The 26,418-nt window shown below is 34.2% G+C and overlaps 1 protein-coding gene across 1 annotated transcript; it reads right to left on the reverse strand.

Annotated features, from left to right (window-relative positions):
- Window positions 1–13,966: 13,966 nt before the first annotated feature.
- LOC128218780 (L-amino-acid oxidase-like) lies at window positions 13,967–22,428 on the reverse strand. The gene is made up of 7 exons (XM_052926470.1): window positions 22,170–22,428; window positions 19,516–19,728; window positions 18,952–19,036; window positions 18,338–18,475; window positions 17,889–17,984; window positions 16,390–16,637; window positions 13,967–15,713 (listed from the first exon to the last, which is right to left on the reverse strand). Exons 1-7 carry the CDS (start codon window positions 22,194–22,196, stop codon window positions 14,634–14,636), a joined length of 1,887 nt encoding a protein of 628 aa, XP_052782430.1. The 5' UTR covers window positions 22,197–22,428; the 3' UTR covers window positions 13,967–14,633.
- Window positions 22,429–26,418: the final 3,990 nt, after the last annotated feature.

Below are 26,418 nucleotides of genomic sequence, written 5' to 3' on the forward strand. Positions count from 1 at the left end.
ACTTTTTAACAAACTTACATAGCGTTTGCACTGGGTCTTGTTCCAAAGGTGACAAAATACTTAAGTTTTTTTCACAACAAATAAATGGTCAAATGGTCACAAAGTTTTATACAGTAGCTTAGCTCACTGACTTAAGAAAAGAGAGTTGTAAGGCCTAAGTACTGCCTGTGAGTCAAACGTATCAACGTATTAAAACACTACTGAAAGCTTTTGCTCTCTCTTTGACCTTTTCCTTCTCTTCTATTTCTTTTACTTTATTTAACTGGGGGTCTTCGTATTCTTTGGTCAAGTTTTCATTAGTACTACCATTTGCTTTATACCTTCTATATAATCCACACACGAAACATTGGTTATGTTTTGGCTTGTAGAATTGTTCTTAACTTTTTTTCTCTGGTGAACTGCGGTACCCTATGGGTTTGTTTGAACAGAATGTTCACTGGTTTTCAACATAATGTTACACGGGTTTACTTATTTCTGATACATGGTCAGTTATAAATTCATTTTATTTTTCTGTTTTTGCTCTGTAAAAGCAGTTTCCATCTCCACGGACGTTAACTGGCTTAAGTTCATTGTTGACAAGACAGTTATCCAGTCGTGATATGTGTGACTGTCGTACATTGTTTGCACTGTTTTTAACTTTATACTCATACGCTTTGCTCTTTCCAAGTGGCTCTAATTATTAATTGTATTGTCTGTTTGCATCTCCTAATTTGTAAGAGTGTTATACTGTTCATTAGTTTTTGATGGACATCTCTCTATGTTCTTTCCCGCTTCTCTTTTATTCGAGTCTTCATTAGCTATATTTTGATATGTTTCGGAATTTTCTTCCATGAATTTCCTCGCTAAAACGTCTGTTTCCGTTTATATTTTCCTTATACAGTCTCATTTTCATTGGAAGTAAAATGATCCTTGCTTGGTTTGTAAGTTTCATCAAGAGCAATGTCATTGTAAACTTCTTTACTTGGATCTATTAATTTTAATTTGACAGGTTACCTCAGTCCTTCACACCTTTGTATATCTGTTAATGAAAAATCATCTTCAGAATTGGAACTCTGTATAGCAGGCTCGTCATGAATAGTTCTGTTTGATGCTATAGTATCTCCACATATTGTTTTCTGTGTAATACCACTTTAATCAGCTATTGGCGTCGCAAAGCATATATCTTCATCTTACCATGAAATCTTACTGAAACATAATTTTGTTATACCTACTTTACTAAATTAATAAAAAAATATTTAGATGTATTTTACGCTAAATACACATTCCATAATACATATCGCAATGCAAATTAGAACGGATAAATCCAAAATACCATTACTTTACAGACAAGTAATATATTCAGTTATATTCAACGCACCCCAAATAAAGTTATAATCATTATTACTTAATTTCGTTTTGTAGATGTTTTCTTAATCCTCTGTCCTTATGAACAATTTACACTTCTCGAATGTGTAGTCAACAACATCTGTTTCTTATCCCACAAAAAGTGGTAATAACCTACCGGACACTTGTTACCTGATATCACAGTTATCAGTGTCATTTAGTAGAAAATTGTGTATTGCTATCAGTACATTAAGGTACCATATAAACATCTATTATATTGTAAAAATTTAACATTTAAGTCTTAATTATTTATGCAAAAAAGAACCATATGCCACTAGGTCACTTATTGCACACTTTGTAAACTTATTTAGTTAAAATCATTTTATGCAAGAAGGTACCACAAGTCATATGGCTCCCTTTTACATCGCAATATGTACCTAATGCTTTAGAATAATTTCATGCAATAAGGTACCACATGCCATAAGGCTCCCTTTTGCGTAAAAAAATATATCTAATGTGTAAAAATATTTCAATGTAGAAAGGTACCATGTGTCTTATAGCACCTTCTTGCATACACCAGATGGCATATGGTACCCTTTTCCACCAATCAAAAACAATAATTTCACTTAGTACTAAACTGCACGAACACATATCTCAGTCAATATTCAATATTCAGGGGAGATTGTTTTAAACAAGGTAGAAAAAAAGTTATTTCAAACTAAAAATAGTGAAAAGTCAATTTTGGTCAAAATGTTGTTTGGTACCTTTTTGCACCAATGGGATTATCATGTAAGTCAATATCGGCTTGTTTCAGAGACCCACACATCTAATGCGCACCCGAAGAGACCTCGGGTTGGGAGCCTGTTCTTTATGACGTGACTTAATACGAAAGCGAAACGGTACACACAAACTGGTGCTTAAGTTCAAGAGGTGATAAATGAAAAAAAACAAAACTAATGCACGCATGAAGCAAAACAGATAAAATGATGAATTAAAATGGTATTTTAGTAACACAAATTAATCAACCCACCTTATCTCTTTCTATTTCAGGAATGTCACAGGCACCAAACTTATTCATTAGTTGACCTTAATTAGGGAAGTAAAAAAAGGTTACAAAATCATAATGCTTAATAATTCTAATCTTTATCGGAGCAAATAGCAGTCTTAGTCGACAACAACAAGTCCGTTAGCCAAATGGGGCCACGACGGTGTATAGAAACTGTTTGTTTGCACATTGTGATAGCCTAGACCTGAGTGTACACGAATTCGATGACCTCGCGCCACCTTTGGGTACCCAGTATGCTCTCAGACACACCAACGGGTGAATATCGCTCGCTCACTCATACAAAGTAACGATGAGGAAGATGATGACATGTTGCAGAGAATCCTTGGTCTTGATAAAACTTGGTATCGATGGATTGAGTAGAGAATGGTAAACCAAAATTTGCCAAGACCGGATAAATTCCGCCGAGGTCAGAACTGTCCCAAGACAATTATGATAACTGCATATGACGTTCGGGACGTATTTACATCACATAGGGTACCGCCGAGTGTTTATGACAATATTTCGTCCAGCATCATGCCACTGAAACAATTGACAGCACACCGCGTTCTCTTACAAACGTGAGGATGTAAAGGAGTTACTCGAGGGATATGGCTCGGAATCGCTTGATCATCGACCGTACTAGCCAGACCTTTCTCTTCCTGATCTCGATGTGTTTCCAAATTGAAAGAATCACATATCAAATAAAAATCCTAAAGTGAGTTTTTTATTCTAGGAAACTCGCCTTTTTGTTTATATACTCCATTTTGTTTTATTCGGGCGACCGTCTAGAACGCCATATTGAACTTGATATGGTCCAAAATGCTTTCTTGTTACATTGCTGGGTACGTCAATGATACCATAAACAATACGATGATTAAAGACCAAATGTGAAACCGATTCACAATTTTGAAAGAAATTCCGACGGCCTCCTTGGACGCAATTTTGATGTTGATCTTGTTCAAAATGCTCGTTTATATCTAATTTGTAATCAAAGGACTACAACATAAGCTACTATTGCCAAACCAAAGAATCAAATGCCACAAAATGCCAGCTCAACCACTAAACGGTAGTGCAAAGAAAATGAACTATCGACACTTCAGTGATGGTGCTGTGTCCTGCATGTGTTTACTTCTGCTAACGTGAATGTGATTTCATTTCACTTTGATATTTTTTTAAACGGAAATATTTAGAAACTCGGAGAATGTGGTACCATGTAAGAACATTTTTACTAAAGGTTAGAGACGATTTCGTTTCAATAGAAGGCGAATAGTAGTACCAAAAGCGAATCGGACGTGTAAATATTTTGAGATCTGCTAGCATTTCAAGTACACTTCGTTGCTTACACACACGTAAGAACATTCGGGCGCATGCAAATATAATTGTTATCAATAGTACTTACGCCGGAACACAACAAATCTTAAAAAGGAAATATGCATGTAATAAAACTGCTGGCGTTGTTGCTCTAGTGTCTACGCTGTCGAGAAGTGGTGGCACTATCGAGTACAACTTGCGCCCAAATTAACATAAATATTTTGACTTGTAACATATTTCGAAATTTTCGAAAAAAAGTGTTTATTGGTGCTGTATGGCTTAGTGAAAATCATGCACCGATTCATCCCGGAACATTTGTAGCATTCCTCAAATGAATTTAAGATAATAATACTTGTTTCCCTTATATAGCTACCTATACCATACACTGAAACAAAGCGTACACTCGTGTTTGAAGGCATTTCAGCATGTCTTAGCCTGCCTGTAATTTATGGGTTTTAACAAGGTACCACATTCTCCGATATTCGAAATATGTCCGTTTGACAAAATTATCAAATAAAAAATAAATCACGTTTGTAGAAGTTTTTAGAAGTAAATACAGGGCACATCAACACCACGGAAGTGTCGACAGTTCATTTTTCCTTGCACCACCGTTAAGTGGTGGAGCTGGCGTTTTGTGGCCGTGAAATGGAAAAGCTAATAATAAACTTAACATTTTCATACAGTTGGTTGCCATACTGGACTCGATTTTGAATATTATTCACATGTAGTAGAAAGATTGGTACACAATAACACATATCCTTAATTTGTAAACTATAAAAGATCTGACATATCACATAATGTCAAGGCTCATGCACATATGGGCACAAATGCAGTTGTCATCTTGATCGCGATTATGAAAGAAAATCACCAAAAAAAAATACACGAGGACATTGGGTACTCGTATTAGAGAGTATAGGCTACCAAAGTATGCACTAACATTTTCTATACACCACAATGCACAGTTCGGACTACTTTTATCTTTAGCCCATATATATGCTCGTAAATCTTATACATTCGTTTATCAACTCATGATACCACATTTAGGCAATACATAGAATAGCTCATTAAAAACTCCATATTTTAAATATACTTAAACCCTTTCGCCATTGTTACTGTTGTAATGTTTAAATATAATAGTTGATTCTTAACTTTTGGAACCATGGAAAGGAAAGGATCAACACGCAATGAAGTTTCTAATCGTAAGTATTTTAGTTTATTAATTGTGTTGGAAATACATGTAGTCTGACCAGTTTCAGTTTAAATCATTTGCTAGGTTCAGTCACAAAGTGCAAAAACGCCTCAAATAAAGAAACCTGAGAATAACAACACAGATTAAAGAAAGATATTCGGATACAACAGGCATCAACTTGATCCGTGATAAACACCAATACTGTTACAATAGCTAGGAATCTCAGTGACGTTACACACAACCTGCGCACTAAACAAAAATACGCTTATAAAAAGTATAACACAAATAAATATATTGATCATTTCTTTATAGCTTGGAGTATGTTATTTATCTGTCTCAGATTATATAAATTTCTTCACGGTAATAACGGTTTATACATCTTCTAAAACTCAAAGTTGGTGGAATCCAGTTGGGTTTTTATACATATCTATTTACAGCACAGCATTGATTAAAGTGACGCTCCTATTCAAATCAATGCAAACACATGTATAACAAACATACATACTTAGAGTTAAACAATGAACTACTTACAAAATAATGTATTCATGGAAAATTACTGATAACAAGACTGTAACCGTGTATTTAAAACCTGAAAATGCAAAAAAATATTAAATAAGTTAGTAAGTACTAAAAGTTTGACTGTGACCTTTTTTAGTCTCATAAGGTAGAAATATCGTGTGTTATGCACCTTTCTTTCAAATAAAACTCGGTATCCATAAGAACCATTGTTTTTGACATTATTCATCCTTTTTGGTATATTTAAACAGTTATATTAATTGTGGTAAATCTTATATGGTAGTTAGAGTGCAACTTCAATCATTTGATAATATTTTTTTTTCTTATATTTGTAGACAATAAGTATACTTAGACAAGTTGTAAAACAATCAAGCTAAAAAAGATGCGCTTATGGAATAAGAGTCCGCCTCTCACTCAAGGCGCTCAAGCCATATATATTTTGGGCTCTTACAAAGGACACTTTGGTACTGGTTACTCCCAAGAAAATGGTACCCAAGAGTGGCTCATTTATGGTTAATATTAAAACATTACCGATTTAATAATAAACATTCTGATCTTTATGGAATTTTGTATAAAACAGGTTACAAACTAAACCATGTCTCAGAATACACCACACATTTCATGTTAATTAATGTTTACATATTTCAGGGACTCACGAATCCGATGCGGTCCCGAAGAGAAACAGGTTGATTGCAAAGTCTGGTCCCTCTGACCAAAAAGGAAATCGAAAGACCACGCGGTATAAATAAAAGCTTATTTATCAGTAACTTATTTCAAGAAGTTTCAAATGAAAATAAATGCACACTTAAGGCACAGACGCATCAATATTGATACTATTCTACTAAAAACTACTTTACTTCATTAAACTTTATCGAAGCATACACATTTTTGTCGACGAAAATCATACTTATATCATAAACCCTTATAGATGCGTATAAATATTTTCAACTCATGATACAGACATCTAATTGAGACAATTTATATATGTTATATGTAAACATCTTCTCCATCGTGACCATGTATTGGATTGTTGAAATAACGTGTTTAACCTTCTTTTAATCTGTTTGGATTTTTAACAGTTCAGCAACCAGGGAAGGCAGAAAGTTTGGACAAGTTGGCACTACTGATTGTAAGTATTTAGTTTGGGTGATGCAGATTTTGTTGGATGAACATTTATTCTTATCGTTCGTATAACACAAATACCAAGATGAACTTATCGCATTAAACTATGTTTGGGATAATGGTTATGCTTGATGCTAGATAATATATAAGACAATTTATTCACGGTCATCAAAGTGCATATATTTTTTTAACTGAAATTCATTTGGATTTCAGGGTTCCTACACAAAATTTAATGCGAACTAATTAAATTCAAGTTCAAACACTGATTTCGGTAATATCAAATTTTTTAGTCATGGTTGGGAGCTACGGTCTTCAACAATGTCGAATCCCGGAACCGTTAAGATTGTCTTTTATTTGTTATAAAATGGCTGTATTTTTGTGCCTCAGTAGATGGAAATCAGTTCGTTGTGTGCGGGCCTGTGCAGACTGAGCCATTGCGCGACATGGACAAGAACAAAAATGAAAAAAAACAACAATATTTGTGATCAGGTATTGTTATATTTATAGTATACTGATTCAAGTTGTATAACAATCTAGCAAAAAAGGTGGTCTAGTTTCATTCAGTTCTCATTCAGGAGGTTCGAACCATTCCAGGGACGTTCTTTCAATAATGACACTTCAGTACTGGTCACTCACTATTCGGATAATGGAACGGAAATTGATTCATATCAGCTGATTGGTGGCTCACACCGAGCGAAAAAAAAAGATACTAGAAAATAGATGAAAGAAACATACAAACATGCTAAATGATCCAATTTGTATTGCTATTTGTTGTTAATGCTTTAATATTCATAAAAAAGTCCGATATTCATAATATTAAAACACGAATCGTGTAAGTCAATTTTTGCATATTACATGGATCCCTAGTGCGATCCCGGAGAGTTCCAGGCCGGGCGTTCAGCCTATTCCAACTGAATATATGCCAGACGGAGTAGATCAGACTTTGCCAGGCCTTCCCACACCAAACTTACGTAAACCAAAGCGATAACTATCTCAAATACAGCTATGGCAGACATTTATTGGCTTCAATGGTTTTGGTTGGTACAAATACAAACTCAACAAATGAAAAACGGCTATATCTTGCTGACAGCCTAATGGCAAAGCATGTATAAAAAATGACTTTCTTGAGATTAAAAATCCAACAGACGAGAAGAGCTGATTTAAATCAAATATGTGTTTATGTCTTTGCAAATTGGAAATCAAAATTCCATCATAATTGTGTTTTCAAATACATCACACATTGAGGAAAACATAATGTTTGAAAATAAATCAGACCCTGAGTCAAACATTATGTTTTAATTTTTTAAATCTAAACTCCCAGACGCTAATTATGTTACCCTCGACGCACATTATAATCGATGTCGGTTCTGAAAAAAAACTCGTGAGGTTAAAGTTAAAATGTTCCATCTGTTTTCACCCTCGACTTGATATCACCAGGAATTATCTAATAAAGAGGCGTGATCATTGCCTCGCAAGCTTGCATACATGGGCAGTTTACAGCCTCATTTCACTTAAATAGATCACACCTTAGACACAAGTTATAATAACACCTTGAAGGGAGAAAGCCGAAATGTTCCATCTGTTTTTACCCCTGACTTGGTATCCCCAGGAACTCACTAATGAAAATACGGGCTCATACCCCCGCAAAACATACATTCATGGACAGTTAACTTTCATTTCACCTACACACCCAGAGCCGCAAATACTGTTTAAAGTCTGTCCAGGTGACACTTGGTAAGTGTAAACATATAAACACGTGTTACATAATGTTGCCCAGTTGTCATGCACGGTAATTTAAGGACGCCACTGGCTGATCCGCCCCTTTCTTTGTTTGAAACCAACTCATCTAGCTTCTTTAGCATTTTTTTACCTCCAGTGCCCGGTCATCTTCCGGCGTCGTCTCCAGTGATAATATCCGTCTTGTTAGTTTGTCGGGCATCATGGACAGTCATTATGTAATGTTGACAATAATAAGCTAACCTGGTCTTAAAACGTTCTGCATTGTGTAGCATTGGCACAAGGAACCCTTATTTCACATACCTCCCGCGGAAGAATGTAAGTAGTGTTAGTGGTGACTCAACAAATCGAACCGGCAAGCCCTGGATTGAGAAACAATTGTTTTATAACTCAACCAAGGATTCTACAAATGGCTCCATGCAAAAAACTCCAGGTAAATACCCCGGTTAGACTGAAACTTCGTTGGTTGCTATGGTGATGGAAACACTGTCAACGCCCATAAACATTAGCCGTAGCAGTAAAATAAAAACAATTAGGTAAAGTCCAATGATATCGAAGAACCAGGAAAAATATATATGTACCTTTATTGTGGTCATTTACGATTTTAAAGGAGTATCAAATCAATCAGGTTTTCAAAAACCACCATGTTTCAGTGGGCATAACACATATCATGTTAGCCAATGGTCACATATTTCAAGGAACCACAAATCTGATGCGCTCCCGGAGACACCCAGGTCGCCCACTGAGCCTGTTCCCTCTGACTATTAATAAAGACAAAACGCGAAACGGTATATACAAGCTGACAGTGTTTATAGAGTGTTTGTTATAGTCCAAGAAGTGTCAAATAATAAAAACTAATGGACACATGAAAAAGAGACTTTTTAATGATGAATTCTTCTAGTATTCTACTAAAGCGAATTAAAAATACGACCTCTCCCCTCTTTGTATTCAGGGGTGTCACAAGAACCAGACTTCTTAAAAATGCCTAGATAATGAAGATAAAAATAGCGTTTATATCAAGGAAAGACAAATTTATAATAAAAAGTTAGAATACAAATTTTAATAATATTAGTATGTTAAATCTTTATCAGAATGAACACTATTCTTAATCGACGACGATAATACTTTAGTCCGGAGGCCAAATATTTTAGCTAAACATTGCATGGCGGTGTATAGAAAACGTTTTTGCATACTTTGGTAGCCAGGACCCTCAATAAGTCGCTACTTTGGGAATGAACGCCGATTGCAACAATATGTGGCACAGAAAATACATAATTAGAGCTGTATTTGTGTTTGCTTTGTTCTGAATAGGCTTTATGGTTAATAAAATGTGGTCTACCTTGCACTAATTTGGCTTCGCATGTGTTTGTAAGGCTCTGAATGGGGTTCATATGTTTGCCAATAAGTGGTCTATTAAATACTGGGTAGGCTTATTCAGTGCTGCACTTATGTTGTTATTAATCTGAATTTGCTTTATGATTGCCATAACGTTGTAAATTTCGAGCTTATCAGAATCACATGGGTTTCTATTTGATCTAAATGAGCTTTTATATTGCAAAAAGTGTTATTTTCGCATTATGTGAGCCTACAAAAATTACATATGGGTTTGAAATAATTAGAAATTAATAATGGTCTTTTGGAACTGGTGCCATGAATAATAAGGCTAATCTGTCTTTATGAAACACAGATTTAAAATAGGTATGTCCGTTTCAACAAAGAGCACCATACTTAAATTCTTTTGATTTTATAATGGTTTTAAATTGTAGATACATTTGCATTTGAATGAATACCCGTGAAAAAAAATCAAATCGAAACATTGAAGAAAGGATATGTTAAACGTAAAACCTTACCTGTAGTTTTGTATAATTGTGCAATTTTGAATTACTTGTGTCATTATTGTTGTATCTATGAATCGCTGTAAATATATTTCAAGTGATTAAATTTTGAACTTGCAGACACACACGATGTGGATTTCAACACTCCTAAATCAAACAATGACCTTCATTGCATTACAAAATATGCAGGAGATATAGGTGTTCATATTGACCATTATCGTATACTTAGGTTTTACAGAATAAACACATTATGATAATTCTTTAATACAAACTATTGCAGTAAGGTGTACAGCCAGGTGTTCCAAGATAAAGCCATTGATAAACAGATTAAATCATTTTCAATCATTATCACGTTTGTTACATCAAGCTAATGCATACTAATTTGATAACTCCCGTAAGCATTTATTAACGTTTTATTCCATATTTTCATGCACATAATTTTTCGCCTAATAACGACATGTGCAATATACATGTACATATACATTACGAAATACAATATTTCATTTATGGTATTCAAAGAAATCTACGAATGGAACCAAAGTTCGCTACGCGGAAAAAGGTACATTAGACGTCTGATCAAGACATGTCTTCCGTCAGCTGATATTTTGTGTGATTTCTATGGGCGGAAATCGAAGATAGTAAGAGAAATATGCGAAGCTGTCATTGTTCAAACCGAAAAGCAGATAAAAACGCTTACTTAGTGTTCGGACATAGTGGCGGATATTTATCCATCGTATACCCTTGAAAAGGGAAATCACATTGTGTTTGTGATAACACTGAAACAACAAATTGATGTGACACTTTTTGAAGAAAACATATTTTGTTTGCAACTAAGTTACTTGTGTAAGGATGTGCTACTCTACCAAAGAAAAGTCCATGTACAAAATGAAACTGTTGAAAAAATGTCTATGAGGGACCAGCTGAAGGTAAAACGATGCAATGGTACTTGCGCATTATAACCGCAAGCACCCAAAAGTCACCGGGATACAGTCATGATAAAGATCAGCGGCTTTACATTGTGTTTTTCGTTCATGCAAAAGGCTTCATTCCGATTTACAAAGTTCCTTTTGTTGAAACATATGACGTAATTGCTAGAGATGTTCTGGAAGGCGTTTTTACTCCTTATATAACACCGTGTACAGAATACCATGACGACGTTTAAATGGGCTGCAAAATCTTTTGGAGCAACATACGCGGAGGAACCCTTTGGAGATTTTACGATCACCACAAGAATGGATTAGTTGGTGTAACATGCGCACATGCCTTGTTGAATAGTAAAGAATATTAAGAACGTTGTGGAAAACATGGAGCGAGTTTAAGCTTAAAGGACTGACCAGAAGAGTATCGTGATGTCGACATAAGACACGTATTTCAGCCTGAAGAAATCCACAACAAGGTTTCAAAGGGACAGATTGTTGAAGCGGCGTATTTCCCGGAGGAAACAATCGATCTGGGATAGATGCGGTTTTATTTCGAATTGACAACCGGTTACCATTGTCTGGTGAAAGTCCTTTCGTAGTGAGAGACGGTTACTATTATATAGTTGGTACATTTGAGTCGCGTGTTTGGTATGCATTGGCAGTCAAGTGTGTTGGCGTGTGGACGAGTGTCTTGGTTTGCATTGGTTACTACAATAACAATATCAGAAGCCAAACATTTAAAAGACGTTTTTAAAAAGCACACAGTTTATATGTTTTTTTCTAAATAACTGCCTACTATAAAGTATGACATGGTTAGTCTTATATGGTTAAGTTTATTGATCTATGTTGGGACAAGTGTGCAGTCCTTTTCTCCTCGTTTACTGATTTAAATCTCATTTGAACGTGATCTCACTGACCCGGCGTAGCAGAAAAACACTATAAATAACATAGTTAAGATGCAAATCGCTCAATGCCAAAGTACACATAACGAGATAAGCACATTGCCACACGACTTCAAACAAGGTAATCACAGACATTACAACATCGTTATAAATTCTAGTTTGGGTTACCGCTTATATATTTTTACCGCCAAACAAAAAATAATGTTTTGTTTTAGACTACCATATCTGCATTTTAAAACTGTAAATTAACAATTGGCAACATTCGCCATACAATAGTTAAATTCGGTGGTTAAACTTCTTCAAATTCAGTTCTTAGGCACACTTTGTACTGATCTCATGTATAATAACCTTTCAGATCTCTATATGTATTATGTTGAAGTGGACCGGAAGGCGCCGTTCTGTTTTATAATGATGCATGCCAATGATTTTCTTCTTGGCATGCACCATTAGTTTTGTAACGTTTTAAAGTTCCTTGTAACCTGGTCGAAATCATTGTATTTTGACGAGTTCTTGAACGTTTAGCTCTCATATTCACTTTTCTGTATTCATTTTTGATCTCAACGTAAACATAAACTCTATGTATACATATTATTGAAACGTATTTGATTGCCTTTGGTTATAAGCCTTTTAGGTTAACAAATGTTCTCATTTCTTCTTCAGGTGATCACATAGATCCTGCATTTTCATTCAAAACCAGTAAAATATGTGGAACCATACTATTTCGTGAAAAAGAGTTTCAGTAACAAAAGTTTGAGCGGCAACTGAACTCACCGAAGGTTTATTGGCAACCGAAGAGCCATTTGTCTGTTTCAAGACAATGGTTTTTAAAAGGTTGTTTGATGATATCCAGTTGAAATTGTTTAATCAATACCAAGTCCGTATTGCTCCAAGATTCGATTTCTTTGCAAGTCCAGGCGATTCTGGTGCACTGGTTTTAGCCGAGGATTTAGATAAAAGAATATGTGTATAGGAAAAGTTTAGGGCGGGGAGATGAATAGCCAGGTCACTATTGTTTTCAAAGTTCAAGATGATCTGGAACAATTCCAACTGTAAACAGTTTGAAAACGAAGACAGTTTGAAAACAATTGTTCGAATGAGCCCGACAATATACCAGATAGAAGCAATCCTACAACAAATTGGAACGAATATAAGTGGGTTTATGAAAAATCAACCATGAAATAAATTATGACCGGGTCTTTTGTTTGTACGCATTCATGACATTTGAGTCTGTTTGACTTATCGTTTCAGTTGGTTATCATATAAGACATGGTCCTGAAATGTGGTTATTTAGGGTATTTCATTTCTTTTGTTGATTGCTTTTGTTGTTTTGAAATGTATTCATTTAAATTGCAAACATACACACATTAACTATTTCAAATTGGCGTCATGTGAGCAGAACTCACCTAACAAGGTTTGCAAACTTCTACGCGTTTATATTCATTAGATAGATAAGGTCACTGCCTTAACAAACGATGGATTTTAGCTATATAATATTCGTATGCGTACTGAACCAATTTGTTAATTAAGCTTAATTATTATATGACATTGTTTTCAAATTTAGAATATATATACATATATATGTATATGCTATATATGCTTTATATGTTAACTACAGCTGTTATGTTAGAGAGCATTGATAATCGAAAGTGAACGCGAGTTGTTATACCTGCGAACGGACTCTTATAAGAAGGGCAAAGCCACAATACAAGTGTGGCTCGCGTCACTCTTACCATCCCCTACCCAATAACAAAGGGAAATAAATATGACCTTTCACCTTCATGGTAAATGTATGTGAGTTATCCGGATATATAGTAATCACTTGTCGTGTACTCGTAGAAATCGTTTCCAATGTACGCATTTACGTACATTGGTATCAATAGTGCAAGTATTTTGGTATGTTCATATCGGAAGCATTGACATTATTTTTATATTTATTAACCATATATCCCATTAGACGTCGATAGGTTAATGACAGAACCTGCTTTTTAAAAAAAGTTGGTAAAAGAGATATCAGATTCCGGCATTAACGTGGATGGCAGGATCAGGAAAATGAAAAACACACTGAACTATCTCAAAATTTTAATGATAAATTTGACACATGTATTTTGATATTCAAGCAATCTAATGTACAAAGGATAAATTTGTTTTCACTTCTCAAGGTAGTATTATAGAACACTGGTAAAAAAATGAGCTATAAATAAAGATTATGTAATTTTAGATTTGTCATACTTGTATCATTAATGTCATTACTATACATGTACAAACATTCTTGATTTCGCTGGCCTTTCCGTGGTTTTGACTCCTATTAAGGTGCACCTGTGTCGTATTAATGGTTACAAGAAAAGCACGATATATTTATGAAAGTAATTTTCATATATAAGAATGTTTTTAATGTATGAACTATTATTTCTCAATGCGATTTCATAGGTTTTACAGGGCAAAAAAACAACAACCCCGATTGATTATAGAAAAGCATTGTATTTGACATGCTACGATAGAATAAGAAAACTGCTTCATTTACAATAAGCTTATATGTTTTTACGATGAATATATGTATTCATTTTGTACATGCGTGTACATTGGTGATAAAAGAATAAATATAAAAAACGTGTAACTGTTTTATATTACTGATTAAAATATAGTTAATAAGAAAGGTTATGAGAAGCGTATACGGTAGTTGAGAGGCATAACTCAATCTCATAGTGTTTGGTAGTAACTCAATGTACTATGTCGTTACTCTCTTTTCTCATCGTGTAGAGGCTGTGGTGAAGAACATCTGGTAAACATATCGTCAAACATCAACGCTTCTAGGTTTTTTTCAGGTGCTTCCAAGTTAGCTTGGAAACGGAAAGCTTGTAGCAAAGCAGAGAATATCGCACCCTGGATCCATCCATTCGCCCATGAGATCGCTTCTCCTACGAAATAGACAGGTGGACTGGATTTGAAGATGGTTTTCATGCTATCGAGGTACTCGTGTGGCTTCAGACTGACAAAAGCTCCTTGTGTCGACGGGTCGTTCTCCCAAGCTTGTACCATTGCAACTTCAAACTGATTGTTATTGATAAATTCTGGATGTATTTTGCTGATTTGGTTGACAGCGGTCTGGATAGCTTCTTGGTGCGTCTGTGATCCAAGTATTTGGGCATCAGTGCCCCATGTGTAAACCATCAGTATGCCTCTTTTATCTTCAGGAACTTGGTCGTCCTCGTCATCCGTGTCGTCCTTGTCGCCCTCGTCGACATCGTCGTTCTCGTCGTCCTCTTCCTCCTTTTCGTCCTTTTCGTCCTTGTCTTCCTGGTTGGCCTCGAAACCGGGATAGTGCAACTGGCCTATTGTCATGTTGGTCTTGCTGAAGCCTCCAATAATACCTTGTTTTTCCCAGAACCTTTCTCGTGACTGTAGCATTATCTTTGTGGATGCAGTGTAGTTCATGTCAGTGATTGCATCACTCAACTGCAGTGTGAGGAGCTTTGGCATCTCGATGTCTCTCAGAATGTGTAAGGGAACAGTTACAAAAACAGCATCACCTTCGAACTTGTACTGCTGACCAGTTGTAACGTTTCTGGCGAAAACGGTCGTTGACCTGCCTCGACCTTTTTCAGATACCTCGATCTTCTCTGCTTTCATGTTGAAGAAAATGTTCCTTGAAAGATTGATGTCTCTATGGTAGCCATTGTTTTTTCGAAAGAATGCCTTTGGAAGAGCGTCCATTCCGTCCACGGGTATCTGGAGATGTTTTCCCCACCAGTCACCTAGTGTCTCGCGTAAACCACTCACCAACGAACTGTCCAATATCGGGGAGTATGATGCTACCTGAAAACAGGTCGCAAAGCTACAGTCGCGTATAAAATACTTAAAAATAAAACATGGAAATAGCTAATGTGAAAAAATATTAAGTAACTTTAAGGGCATATTAAGTAGAATGTATTGCACGACTCCCCCACTTTAATCAATAACATTTTACTTAATATGCTCTTTCAAACCTAAATATAATTGATTTGCCGACAGCTTATTTGCATATTTACATATTTCAGATGTGTGATAAAAGTTTTCCTACGTTAATTATGGATCCTCAACTCGATATCGGAGATTTGGAATTGTTTTTAATAGGTTGATTTAAAGAGGTGTTTGGACCAAGGAAGCTAATTGACCAGGGTTCACATTAAGGGCCGTCTCGAACGCATTACATGAACAGATAAACTGTCAATAACGCGAGACATTTGCTTATCCTCAATACAAGGACTCAGAAGTAGGATCTTTAAGAAGCCCTCGAAAACGTTTTATTGTTCAATTTAGAGTCATGACACGAATTTTGCACATCATTTTTAAGTTTTGCTCTTCTATCTAGTAGTCTGCAAAATAAGAAGTTTTGTGTGATAAACTCAGCACTGATACAAAGTTGGGGCTACGATAATTAATAGATGCGTGCAGACATACGGTGTGGTAATTATATGGCTGTAATTGGGCATTTACAGATGTAAGGACCAACCTTATAGGCCTTGATAGCAACTTCAGGCCAAGGGAGCCAATGACGCAACAGTTTGACTATACGGTATGTGGTCTTCGGGAAATGGTTTGGGCCTGTGGTCCTCAATAAGTCTATTGGGTCTTCGGTCCTCAGAAAGTCCTCAACCGAAAGCTTGCTCCATGTTTCTAACCAATCACTCCATCCGTCAAAGGTTCGGTTATGTCTAATATGTTTCATCACGGGAGCCGTTGTTCGCTCGAAGTAGTCCACTATAAAGATGTACATATATTCTTATGAACGTGTAATAAAATTCTACAATGTCAGAAACATTTCACAATACGCAATTATATATTTATTATATTCACCACAGAAGTACTGATTGATAAAATAAACATCTATAAACTGCTTTTGATATATTTGGTAATATATTCAAATAGCTGTTCCTATCATTCTGTTCATGTCTTTTTCAAGCCATTCTGTTTTATATCTCTGAAAACAAATAAGCAGGTTACTATATTATTGTGGTCAAACGTGTTAAAAGGGCTATAAACCCAACACGACCAGAACTATGATATTTTGCTTTTGCATTGAGGCTCTCGAAACCTTGCTAATGATAGGGCCCCGTTTGAGGCTCCCCGAATGTAAAGCAACATCATAGCAATAAAAGTTACCTTTAAAATAATTTGATGAATACATTTTTTGACGATCACTGTGTTTTGTACCAATACGGATGAATATTGAGTGGTTGTGAAAAACCAGGTCATGTAATATAAAACGCAAATGGACAGTTGCATATGTACATATACACATATAACGAGCAAATCGTCTCAAATTCGATAATAATTCACCAACATTATTAAATTCGTGCAGTTGAACACATAATGGTAGTATGTTGTAGTGAACTGGAATGGCTTTACAATGTAAATTAAACTATCATAGCGTTGTTAAGAAATAAACACAATTACTCATGATATTACAAAAGAGCAAAACAAGCAATAAAGGGTTTCATATAGTTTTTCATGTTAAACCAAAATATGTAGTTTTTAGTACCCAGGTCAGTTTGTTTATCATCCCTCGCAGACATTACTATTAATTGTTATGTTTTAGTATAGTGACTTGTGTATATACATATTACACATATTAAACACGTCAGCACGAATCAGGGTTTATGAAACATAGATAACCGGTCTGACAACCCTATAAGATACCTTCAAATTAATAAACATGTACATAAAACAATACATTACGTTAAATGTAGCACACATACTCGAAACAAAATGTCATTATATCTGTAGATTTTAACTGTAAATGCGTACATTACAATTATAATGTATAATTCTAAATATTCTAAATACGTTGACTGCAATTATAACGAATAAGCCTACATATTCTAACTACTATCACTACAAGAAAATATATAATTCTAATTAATCTTCACAATTACACTAAAATTATAATGTTTAAATCTTGATATCTTAATAATAACACTTCAATTATTTTGTATAATTCTCAATACTTACAAACACCTGTAACTTTTTCCTTTAAATCGTTCGAAAGATTCGCATCCCAACCAGGCCAATACTTGTCGCAGTACTTCTTATTGTTTTCTGAAAATTCTGCAAAAAGCACATTAAAGTTTGTGTTAAAACACTATGGTATTTGCCATGTATTACCATCATCATTTCTAGACAATGTACAATTTTACAATAGGGCGTGATGCTCTACTTTAAAGCGCACAACGTATGTCTGTGTAGCAATATGATTTGATAAAATTGATTTGATGTGAAATGTTATGATTAAGTTCTGGCAAAGAAGTAGTATTTCCTTTTTTTTAATTGTATTTGTAAATTAACGCGAACTACGCGAAGTTGAACTTTCTTTTGATTATTAAACATTTTTCAATAATTATGAATGAAATGATGACAGCTACGTATATTTACAGAGTTACTTCAAGTGCGCATGCTTATACCTTTCATTGTTATTTTGTCGCCATAGAGATACATGTAAGCGTTTTCCTGGTAGTTTTGGAACGGTCTCAATTCAATGTCAAACTTGTCCAGGTAGGCGTGAGTTAGGAAGTGATTCCTTGGTAGACGCATGGCGCCACCTGTCGGAATGAAATGGATATAGGTTTTACATACAAGCTGCAAATTCATGGTTTGATTTTTCTATTTGTAGTCATCAACTTTCGATTGCTAAATCTTACCTTTCTAGGCGACCATCACTGCATTTAGTGTGCTTTGGTCGTCTCACACATTAAAATAAAAAAACTGCATCGACATACCGGTAATTTCTATCTTTACAGTACTGACATTGAACATATACATTGCGTAGCACGGTCAACACACACATTTGAATGTAGGTAAAACAAACTGAACAACATGATGATGATCAATTACGATTACCAAGGTCTTGGTTGTATGCAGGCTTATTTCAGCAATTTCATGTCAGAATTCCACATCGAGTTACCATGTTCCGTTTATCTGGTTTTTACGTTTTAATTCGTCGTTTTGTCGCCGCATCAATCATCGTAATAATCGAAGCATAAATAAATCACAGATCTCTTTAAAGAAGCCCGCTTACCTTCGCTGTGCATCCCGTCGAAAAACTTTTCCCTACATGTCTTGATCCTTCCACCCACTCGAGATTGGAGTTCCAAAATCTGCACCTATTATATGAGGGTATCGTAAATAAATGTTTTGATTTCTGATAACTGTGCATTTGTATTCAAAAGTGGGATATTTATCTATTTCTATAAAGCAAATATTTCATCCAATAGGTTGTTTTGTTTTCAAATGACGGACTGTAAAATTGTTTTTGATAATACACTACAACCTGCCGTAAGCAGCCAATCATTTAATTGATAAAATATGGGTGATAGGCGAAGGTTGCAATTAATAAAGGTGATTATAGAATGAATGTTAGATATTGTTATCTTAAATGTGACTGCTAATTAGAAAGGCCTGACAGGACACCGCTAACATGGGTTTAACTGAACATCATATTGACATCAACTGGGAGAGGAATGCGAACAGTCGTTTTGCCGTGAGTTTCCCTCTATCCTAAAAGCATATATCAGAGTTTACTAGATTCTACGCTAAAGGGTTCGTCATGCATAAAAAGGATACTATTATTTAAACCACAAACCTCGTGTCCTGCCTGTGCAAGTTCAAATGCCGTAACGAGACCTGCTATCCCGCCACCAATGATGGTTACCTTCCGTTTCTCGCCGGTGGAAACTTTCGTTCGGTAGTACTCGCAATTGTACAACGTGTATTCTAGTTTATAATAGGCATGTTTGAGACCACCGTCGATGATGTCGTTGAAGAAGGCCTGATAGTTGTCATCCTGCTGAATCGGCTGTTACGACAAAATTTGACTTGTTCGAATAAATCAAAAACAGAACAAATGCCATTTACTCACGTTCCTGTATATTCCACTATTCTAAATAGTAACTTTACTGTTTCTTAAGTCGCTATATACAGCAGAAGAAAATGGGGTTTCAGGTTCAAACTCATGTGTTCTTTGATATTTTTGTCTTTCAGCAAGTGCCTGCTCGGAGACAAAACGTTAATTGACTCATTTAGCGTTGGGCGTTGTATAGCTAAGAAACTATTATTACTTTTGTCTTTTTAAAGGCACATCATACAGTTTTGGCGAAAGTTGAAAAATGTCCATATTTCGATTTATTATGACTTTGGTCATAGTGTACATGTAGGTATTTCAACAAATCAAACTGTTTTAAAAAGCTTTATTCAAGTTCACTTTGATTTTGATAATCAATTTTAATAACAAAACAATTAAAAAAAACAGCTGTCTCAGAATTGGTTGCTAATCGCGGTAAAAAGTGAGCCAAACAAGTGCATGTGTAGCTCCATAGTGCCAAATTGACCACATTTTCGTAACCATGAAGCCGATTAAAAGCAAATTCTGTGTATTTATAATAAAGCCCTTTTAGTGCCAAAAAGACTACATTTGGAAACCATAAGCACAATTTGGAGCAAAACATTCCCATGTGCTGCTTTTATTAAGCATATTCAGTACTAAATAAAATCACATGATGGCATCCATACAGCCCATATAAAGAACAAAACCACACATATGCAGCTCAAATTTAGCCTACTTAGTGCCAAGCAGACCACATTTTGTCAACCATGAAGCCTATTCAATTACACATGGTGGCCGTAATAGATTTAGATTACATATTGGATTTAGCCTTAGAGAGTCCTTACCCTAACCGCAACACTAGCGATTACTAAATGATGTTAACGATTCCATAAAAAGTAAGCTAATTTAAATGAAAAATATTCAATTTACATTTATGTCATCCAAAGTTGGATATACATTAATTGAATAAGCATCACAAACTATACAATTATACAGAAATGTTTGGCATTTTCGTTCCTTGACCTTGAAATGGCCTTGACCTTGACCTCGGAGTAGTCCATGCTGTATGCAAATGTAAGGTACATTTAGAATATGAGCAATATACATCGAAATAAACAGTCTTATCTATTTAAATGTGTGCCATATTTAGAGAAATAAAACACTCTATTAGATGTTTCTGGCGGTCATTTTGAACATCATCTTGTATTTCTTGATCCTGATAATACATAGGTTACACGATTTGAAATTAAAAACTCTGCAATACTGGAACACATTAAATGGAAAATTTTGTAGTTATAAGCATCGCCTTAAGAAAATATACGGTTCTTTGCCGTTAAAACAGGTAGGTTAATCATTTTCAAGGATAACATGATTGACAGAGCAACACAAAAACTGGTTTCGAAGAGTATCTGTATGAATATTTTAAAATATTTATAGTCATGATATATCACTAAACATGACCTTTTTTTAAACTATACACATGTTTTCCGCAAGAGTACAAAGTTTCAAAATTTTAATTCAATGAGCACAATTATTTCACAATATAAACCAACTAAAGCTAGGATATAATTACATAACTAGAAAAAAACTCAAAAATATATGTCCGCTAAAAACAGAACAAAAATTGGTTAATTTTGTTACATATTTTGCACCTTGAATATATCATTATTTGGAGAGTTTAAAATGTTTTAAAAAATATTCTGTAAATTGTCTTAATTTGCTTATGTATTGATTGAGACAGATTGAAAATACGCCTGGACACAAAATTGTGTGATGGTATAAATGTATTTTTAATAAAATAAAGTGATTTTTTATACTTTTGAGAACATTCGTTTTCTTGCTTTTATTCTTGCCAATAGTGATCATATTAAAATGTGCATAAATTTATCTTTAAAATTAGTATTATTACTCCTTTTTGTTATAACTTGTATTTACTTGTCTTACTGTGCAGAACATTGCTGCGAAAAATTAAGAAAAATATGTCCGCTTAAAAAACTGTCTGATGTGTCCTTAAATAGAAGATGTAGAATTCTACCACATTTGTAACCTTGCTAAAAGTAAAGTTTTTATCAATATTGGAGTTGCAAAAACAAAAATGACCATAGACAAAAATGTTTTAAAAGATAGAAATACTATTTAGTATATCATATCTAAGAATCAAAGTTGCAAATAAAATTTTAATGCTGAATGCAGATGAAAGACAGTCGAATTAAAAATATATTAATTATGATATCGAACTCTACCTTTGAGATCAAATAATGATACCGATTTAAAGCCTACATTTAGGATATATATATATATATATATATATATATATATATATATATATATATATATATATATATATGAAGCTTATAGACACATTGTGTCAACAATAAATAAAACCAATAAAATATGATAACAAAATATATTACCTCCATCTTATACGTTTTTCCGTACATGATGATGACACTAGCCCGCCAAAGGTCCGTTTAAGATTTACTTCCAACGGTAAGTTTCAACAGTTTATATAGCAATAGTAAGTGTCAAGGATAGATATGCATACTTTATTTTCCACCATGAACAGTACACCTACCGAAACTAACTCTACATTTGCACTGAGGCCCGCACGGACATGAATATGCTTAGACTGCAATTTCGAATATAAACAATATTCGTATCAAAATTGATTTAAAATGTAAACTTAGGCCCGAACGTAAAGCAAACGATATCCGCAAGTCTTGCATATAGGTATGTATGCAATAAAATGATTTTATGCTAACAATTGAATAAATAGACGTAAATAGAATGCACACTACAACACAGATTAAACAAATAAAATGACTTCGAATTAAAATTTGAATTGACAAATGCAAAACAATTCATTATTTGAGCAGCATTAAGGGAACATGTCAGTATTTCCAATTTCCTCAATTGTCTACATTATCTCTCAGTTATGAGAAATATGATATGTATAAAATATTTAGATTACACCGTACTAACACTACTGTTGATAAGAGCAAATTGTCTCGGAGGTCAATGCGGATAGCAACTTCGACTGATAAGCCCGCCTAATCTGGACGCTGATTGGTCAGTCGGGTATCGACCAATTAGTTTGACTGACAGGCTTCGTCATGTTTATTTGTTGATACGATTTACTTAGATATTTTATGAAGCTCAGAAGGTAAACACACCAAATATGACGTTTTTCGTTTCACATATTTTGCTTTTTATTATCGCATAGAAAAACAAAATCATACCGTCGTAAATCTGAAGGTATCGGGGTTTTCATTAATAAAACATCTCATATTTTACCAAAAATATTGCCACCGAACCAGATATGTTTTGTGTACAAAATCACAGTTAAAAAATAACAATACTCGAAGTAGTTTTGTTAAAGGATCTATCTATATTTCCCCAGAATCATCACTCTTTGTATTAACCATAATGATTTTTTTTAGTTTTGAAGACAATTACCTGATGCGAAACGATTATGATCATTTGATTTGGGCCGGATAATGTATTGGCCCCATCTCGAACATAACGTGTTAAGGTTGATCGCAGTGATTTTGGATTTGATGATTTTACTTTATGTGACAAAGAGATTTGGGAGATCGTTCCCACTACCTTCTTCTGTAGCTACCTAAATGAACAACGGTAAATCTACATTCATGAATAGTTCCGTACGCATACAAATATATTACAATATTGGAATATATTGCCATAATAGCCCTTAGGTCCTCTTACTTATTTTGCTTAAATAATTTTAATTTTGCTCAGAATTTTACCTTTCGTGTATTGACAAATGGCAAGATCATGCCCCTTTTCATTTTAGCACGCCTATTGAACACGATCTTTTATATAATTCTCATGAATATGTCAAAGTATTTGATGGAATGATGCACTTTATGACAATTTTCGACGCACTGTTACAAAAATATATTGCAAAATTGCCCATTTTCAACTCTATTGTAAATAATGTAACGTTTGATAGTCGTATTGTTGTTAATGATTGTTGGACAATTTACAGATTTTAATAATTCTGTAGAAGAGCCTATGTTTTGAAAAACTACTATTGTTACCGATAAGCCCTTTGTTGATCAAGACGTATGTAAAAAGGCTGACTGGTTTGATGAATAATGCTTTGAATGTTAAGCGAAAATATATTAATGCACTGAATAAATATACTAAGTGTAAACTTGAAATTAATTCGCGATTATTTTGTGAAAAAAGCTTTGTTATAATAAATGCCTTGTTTAAAAGAAGAAAAGACTTGTCATAACAAGAGAAAGACAATTGAAATAGCTAAGGCACCGTTAACCAAACGAATTTTGGAGGCATTTTTGAAGAGCTTGATATTCCGATCACTGTGCAGCAAATTGAAAATATAGCAAAAATATTAAAGAAAAATAACGCTTTCGCTATAGACAAATTGTAAAATAAATATTCTACTGCAACTATTGACATTTTATCGTCTCGTTTGGTAGACATTTTAACGGTTTTCTACATACCGGATGTTTTCCTGACCAATCAATGGTAAGTATTATAGTTCCTTTGTATAAGAAAAATGACCCCCTTGAAGTATATTATTATAGAGGTATTACGCTTGTCAGATTTTTCTCTAAATCCTAATAAAACCGGAATACCTAATAAACGTATAACAGATTGGGCGGAAAATAGTGATATTATAAGCGATGCCTTCGGTTTTAAAACTAAATTTGGTTTTAGAAAAGGTCGCTCAACAGTTAATGCATTTGTTTGTGCTAAATGCTGCTATAAGTAAATTTTTGAATGAAAATAAACGCTTAATCTGTGTAATTATATAGTTAAAGAAACCCTTTGACAGTATTTATAAAAACAGTCTATGGGTGAAGTTATATAATGATGTAGGTGTTCGTTGTAAAACGTTGAAAATTATACGCGATATGTACTTTAAAGTTAGAGCACGTATTAGGATTATGTAGTTCATGTTCTGATATCTTTGGATGTTCTATAGACGTAAAGCAAGAGAGAAGTATGTCTCATATTGTTTTCTTTATACTGAGAATATCTGGAGTTGTATTTATTTGATAATTTTGACTTGAAGGTATTACTTCAGAAGAAATATTGAAAAATAATTTCTGTCAGAATTGTTGAAAAATTGACGTACAATGGCTTTGACTTAGAAATTGTTGATAATTTCAACTATGAATTAAGTGATGATGTGACATATTGCGATTATATGTGTCAAACATTGTGAGCGTTTACATGCAGTTTTACATCTTATGTATCGTATTGCATGAATATCAGGTGATCCAAGGTATCATTATAAACCGAATATTGGAAAGAGACTTACCTTTAAGGTCATTTCTCCGTGTAAAGTTGGATGTGGACGGCCAAAAATGAAAGTGTTACGAGACTTCATGCTTTATCTAGTTTTGAGGAAAATCTTGTGCATTAGTAAAGCATTCATCCGTTGTTGTGGTGTTGCGACATATATTTGGGGTAATGAGAATTGACCAAACTTTACGAAATTTCCTACCAAACTTTTTTTTGCATCAATTCGAAAGAAAGGTCGTCAATATAAATATGTTTTAGTTGCAAAATGCCCTAGACTATTTAATAAACAATGTCTTGTGGGTTCTTGGAGTTATCTTTTCAAATAACTAAATAAATAAATATATTAATTATGCAATAATTAAAATTGTGGATTAAATTCATTTCCTGGCTACAACAATGCAAAAGCATTTTAAATATAGCTCCAATCACAACAAAGCCACAATATAAATTTTGATCGAGTAGTGTTGACAAACATTTCATTTTGTAAACATCAAGGGCAGTAATGTCAGGTGCGTCCAGGTTTCCTGATTCATTGTTTTTGCTATAACACGTCTTCGATTCGGTGAGTATTACCACTGTTTTTCATATGATTCAACGATATATATCATTAAAGACCATATGAAAAGCAAATGTTTGTTCACTATGACGCTTACTTTAGATAAAAAATATGTCTGTATTGAAAATCATGATAAATAGGTGTTTCTTCTTTTGCAATATCAATCTTAAATAACAAATTTCAGGGGTCAGAACACAAGCTCAACAAACATAAGTGATAATTCACATTATATTTGCCATATCGCCTCCAAGCTTACTAGATATTTGAAGCATGGGATAAACGATTGAAGAAAAATTAAAACAGGAAGTAAAGCAAAATAAACTGATATTAAAAAGAACTGTCAAGCAGATTTCAAATTGTATCATAAACATAAATCTAACCATTTCTATACTTTTTAAAGTGTATGAAGCTGTTGAATATCGTATTGCCGTTAAACATTGTATTGTATCATACATTTACATAATGACAAGGTAACCGCATTCTCTATAAATAACATTTCCAGGAAGGCTGTTACATAGAATTGAAAATATCGGTCAAAGCTGTTATGGGATGGTTTAGTAGAAACGGTATTTCCTAAAAAAGCGTTCCATGAAAACCATTTTGTTCGTGTATAATTATGTTTTTGTGAAGTGTCATTTTAATAATATTTAAACAGCTTTTTTTATTAGACAAAAATATTTTTCCTCTCTTATGAGGCCCTGGATACAAACATTTAAATAAAAGTTAAACATCTGTTATAATAACAAAATTTCGTCTATACCCAGCTTTAAAGAACATAGCATACATGAGTCTCGTAAAATTGTAATTTA

Source organism: Mya arenaria, chromosome 15 (assembly GCF_026914265.1).
Source record: "Mya arenaria isolate MELC-2E11 chromosome 15, ASM2691426v1".
Classification (NCBI taxonomy): domain Eukaryota; kingdom Metazoa; phylum Mollusca; class Bivalvia; order Myida; family Myidae; genus Mya; species Mya arenaria.